The sequence below is a fragment of the Bactrocera latifrons genome, unplaced genomic scaffold (assembly GCF_001853355.1).
Source record: "Bactrocera latifrons isolate USDA-ARS-PBARC rearing strain unplaced genomic scaffold, ASM185335v1 scaffold_557, whole genome shotgun sequence".
NCBI classification, from domain to species: Eukaryota; Metazoa; Arthropoda; class Insecta; order Diptera; family Tephritidae; genus Bactrocera; species Bactrocera latifrons.
The window spans coordinates 50,037-55,366 of NW_017537220.1; the positions used below are offsets into that span (position 1 = coordinate 50,037).

The 5,330-nt window shown below is 34.5% G+C and overlaps 1 protein-coding gene across 1 annotated transcript; it reads right to left on the bottom strand.

The window, feature by feature from the left end:
- Positions 1-226: 226 nt before the first annotated feature.
- LOC108974468 (ATP synthase subunit beta, mitochondrial-like) lies at positions 227-1,594 on the bottom strand. Its single transcript, XM_018942322.1, has 4 exons — positions 1,531-1,594; positions 1,263-1,318; positions 1,099-1,195; positions 227-363 (listed from the first exon to the last, which is right to left on the bottom strand). Exons 1-4 carry the CDS (start codon positions 1,592-1,594, stop codon positions 227-229), a joined length of 354 nt encoding a protein of 117 aa, XP_018797867.1.
- Positions 1,595-5,330: the final 3,736 nt, after the last annotated feature.

Below are 5,330 nucleotides of genomic sequence, written 5' to 3' on the forward strand. Positions count from 1 at the left end.
CTTAACACCCTGATGGCATGTACCAAATATGGGTGAAATCGGTTCACAACCACGCCTGAAATCTCGATTATCACTTTATCATGCGAGAGTATAAATGTTCGGTGACACCCGAACTTAGCCCTTCCTTACTTGTTTGGTTTTATTGTCGGCATTATCTTCGACTGATCCTAGGGTTTTCTTGTTCCAAGTATTTTAAATTTTGTATCTTTATATTTTTATTGGGTTTTCAACATTCTTTGCTTTGTTTTACTTTGCCGGTAAGAGCTTCGGCTGGCGTTGTAGAACATTTTCGTTCCAAAATATTTTCTTTATAATTACTATTTTTATTCTGCTGGTATAAATCTTCAGCTGGCGTTTTAGCACCTATTTGTCCCAAAATAAATTTTTTTAATATAATATGGCCGGTAAAATCTTCGGCTGGCTATGCAGAACTGGTTTGTTCCACAATTTTAATATTTCTTTCATTTTCAATATTACCGATTATTTTCTCAGCTAGTTTTTGAAAGCTTCTTGTTCCTTAGTTTTATTTTAAAAATAAATAATAATTTTCCATGTTATTCTTTACCCTATAGTTCATTTTCCCATTGGACACATCGATAAGTGCCTAATATTTTTTTAAAGGGAATTGTATCTCAAAAGGAGATCCGATTATAAACCCTCTATTTCATAGAAGTTTTCCCTGACTCCAACTATGGTTATTATGTGGTAAAATTTGATATGAAAATAGCCATTCACGGTTTTTACGCGCTTATAAATGGCTAATTCGTTTTTATTATTGTAAACCCCCAGGCTTAATGTAGCATGAGGAAAAAAATGGTTCTCATTCATATTATTTATTCTTTGAATTTTCTCTAGCGGGCGAAAGCTATGATTACTTTCCCTAACCGCTGTACCCCATGTGCTTCCTGATTTTGTCCCTTATGGGCCTGAACGTTTGTATTTGTTTGTATAGGTTTTAAATTTTGATTAAAATTGCTATGGCCTTGTTGTCCCCTCACATTAAAATCTCTATTATAAACACTAAATTTTACGAAAGCAATGTCAGCAGGAAGCTGCATCCAGGCCTTTTTTAAAAATTGAAAATGGGCGTGGCGTCGCCNCGTGGAGCACGATTTTCCACCTCCAAAGCATTTAAGATTGGAGGCAAGTCATCGTCATACTGGACATCAACGACGGCACCAATTACAGCTACAATCTATTGTATTATGTAATCAATATTAACATCTACATATTGAATTATGCAATCTCAAAAGTAAACATACTTTGCCATTGGACCCAGCCGCTACTTGGCTTGCGGCTTTTGATGCAGCACCACGGGCTGAAATATCCAGATAATATATTGTATTATTTATCCTGTTAATACTCGTTTAAAAAAACAAAGTCCGAACTTAACAGCACATTAATTTAGAACCACCATACAAGTATTATTCTCATTACGTAATGAATAACAATTTTTCAAGTGTCCGCATAATGTTCTACTTGTTTCAAATCGCATGTAAATCTTAAATATTTCCCTAATAAACTATTCACTGGTTTTACATAAATACGGTAACATCTTTTTATCGGATTTTGTAACAGCCCTTATCGCGAACATTTTGCCTGTAGCTTTAAGTTCTTTTAATTAAACTGCGATATTGTCCGATCTACTGACAGCACCACTTGGAATTTTACATGGCGAATTCATACATAATTCGCCACGGAGCAAAGTTGCCATCTCGATCAATGTGTTCGCAAGGAGATACCTTATTAGAAAAGTTTTCAATTACGTATTTTAATGCCATAGTGCTATAAATTTTAATTATAATATTAATAGAAAAATCAAACAGTAATAAACCACATATATATTTACAGTTCTTAAACTTCAAGAAACTTAATACTCTAAAGAAAACATTATTATTCATAATATATTATATACATATAAGGGGTATCGCTCTTTCTAGCTTGCACGATGACACAAAATGTGAAAATCATATTGCGAAATATGTAAGACCGAGAGAGCACCCATTGCAGAATCTAGTGATATATGAACGGCTGATTCATTCAATTTATTGATAATGACTGTCGTGAAATAGGGCACATCTGGCATTCCTTCTTTAAAATGCACCGTAACAAATCTTTATAATTTAAGTAGAAATTGTAAAATCTATTTAAAACTTACCTTCCTCAACTGTTTAACGGCGAAATATGTCTATATATACAATAACAGGTGACACAGAGTTGTAATTATTTTTAACGTGTCATTGCACGAAAATAAACATGGGTTTTAGTCTGACATATTTTACAGTCATTGCAAATAGATAATTTCTGCGTGTGTTCGTTGTTGTACCGTTGCACCAAGAGGAAAATTTTGCAATTCGTGCATTGTGTAAGGGGTTTCAATAGCCAAAAAATACCCCTAATATATCAAAATTGTTTGCTGTAAATAAATAATTCGTTAAAGGCTTGCGATTTTGAGTTCAAAATATTTTTACTGAAACGAATAGAATAATAGAAAGTATTTCCGTCCTGTGTTAATAAATATTTGTATCCATTGACAACATAAATGCCAATTAAATGAATGAATATAGTTCCGATGTATCCAGACGTACGCTGCAAAACGGGTATACTTCAGCAAGCGTGTAAGCGACTTGTTCTTGCTAACGTTACGTTAAACTATCCGCCCTATTCTGAAAAAACCTCTTAACTAATTTGTGTAGAAAAATTTGAGAGATTTATAGCGGCATTCTGTAACCAGTCTCTAGTCTCTATTTGAGACATTTTGAGGTAAAATCTCAATATGTGACGAGTTACTATTCACTAAACAGTCTCCAGTTTTAGTCTCAAGTAATGAAATGTAATAGATTTTGTGACTGTCACTTACAGATTAGCAAAATCGTCTCAAGTCTCAAAAATTGTCTATGTCAAATTTAGAGGCTTGCTACTGTATCACAGTACAGAATCGCACGGTTACTTCGTGAAGTTATTCTTTCTCAAATCTCAAAAAGCTAAAAACATAAGGTGAAAACCACTTTGCTCTCAACCACCTCTTTTACAAGAACAAGTAAGATAAAATAAAGAAATGGATAACAAAAAAATGTGAGTAAAAATCTGTTAACTTTGATGCATACGTATCTAATAATTTCATTAATTTTAGGATTTTAAAATGTAAAAGAACAGCTCAGGAGCAGCTGCAGCATAGCATTAAATCACTTAAACATAAATATATTATGAATATGACATACTCAGAAGGAAGTAAAATGTACAAAGACCGTAGTTACACATTTATTGTAATAGATAAATACTTATATTATAATAGATAACTAGTTCCTCCATTACATTCAATAAAATAATTTAAATATCTTAAAAAACATTAAAATTATTATAACGAACGCAACCGTTTTTGCATTGTGAGGTTTGCTTTCAGACGTCGCAAATTTGTGAGGAAATTGCGACTATTTGTGCTTTTGAAATCACCTCAGCATACGGAAACCTTACAATAGTGGAGGTTGTGATTTTTTGAGGGCATTAGAATAGGGCTGTATTTCGATGTAGCAACATAAACATATCAATTCTACAGTCAATAACTTTGACGTTACGAACGTTATCATCCAATCTAGGATGAAACTCATAATCAGCTCCACGTACATTCCACCCAATACACCACTTACTTACAATAACTTAGAAAACATAGTTCCACAATTAAGATTACCTGTATTAATTACGGGTGACCTCAATGCCCATCACACTAGTTGGGGCGCCAAAAACAATAATAAAAAGGGGAGAACGATATTCAAATTCATAACACAATCCTTTCTAACACTTCTAAACGACGGTTCGCCCACCCACTACTCCACCCACCACACATTCACTCACATTGACCTATTAATCGCATCCCCAATCATCGCCATTCAAAGCCAATGGAAAACGAAATCGCAGCTCTTCAGCAGTGACCATTTCCCTATAATAATTACTCTCTTCTCTGACAATAACACTGAAGTAGTCCCAAAYCGCCCCAAATTCAATCTWWAWAAAGCAAACTGGACCCAGTTTCAACTCCTAGCAAGCAATTTTAGCAACAATAGACCGGTTAGCACAAATATTAACAAAGAAACTGCAAACATCCACAGGATCTTACTTCAAGCTGCCAATGAATCCATACCCCAAACATCTAGCAAAAGAAAATATACAGTCCCGWGGTGGAACAGCACACTACAAGAACTAAAAATACTAAAAAATCACCATTGGAATAAATTAAAAAGAAACATCTCGGACGACAATATAATTCAATATAAAAAGGCTCAAGCACAATTCAGGCGAAACATAAAGCTATCAAAAGCAGAGTCTATTAGTCAATTCACTTCAAGTATTAATCCGCACACACAACCAGGAAAAGTATGGGCAACCATTCGCTCCTTCTGCGGACTWAAACCCAGATCGTCAATTCATTGTATCGATACCCAACTCTTAAATGGAAATACAACTRCAGAAAAAGCGGAAATTGCTAATATATTCGCACAATTTTGGTCGAAAGAAGCACAAGACCGTAACTTCTCGTCAACATTTCAGCAATGTAAACAAGACACCCTCAAAGGGACATACACCCTAATACCCAGCAAATCTGCTTCCTTTATCGAAGACAAAATCAGTTATTTGGAGTTACAAATTGCACTAAATAGACTCAAAGGCAAAACTCCCGGTCTTGACCGTATATCCTACCAAATGTTACAACACCTACCAAAAACCGTAAAACACCGACTCCTTGATCTGTTCAACAATATATTCAATCAATACTTACCGCAGATATACAAAAATAGTATGGTAATCCCCATACTAAAACCAGATCTCAATAAAACCTTAATTAAATCGTACCGACCTATTTCTCTCAATCCATGCTGCTCAAAAGTACTAGACAAGATCATCGCCAATAGATTATGGTGGTTTGTCACCACAGACAAWCTCATACATAGTCATCAGATGGGGTTCAGGAAGGGAAAATCAGTGTCTGATTTTCTAGTATATCTAGACTNACCGATTTCAATGAAATTCGGTATATAATATTTTCTTAACACCCTGATGGCATGTACCAAATATGGGTGAAATCGATTCACAACCACGCCTGAAATCTCGATTATCACTTTATAATGCGAGAGTATAAAATGTTCGGTGACACCCGAACTTAGCCCTTCCTTACTTGTTGGCGTTAAATTCGTTAACTATTACTTCTTCATTTATAGTGTTATTTCCTATTAAAATATTTAGCCGAATCGGTTTAGCTAACTTTCTCTTAATACCTATATGTGAAAAGAAAAGATAATTTCCCAATGTGGTGGCAGGTGGCTTATTAGTACAAT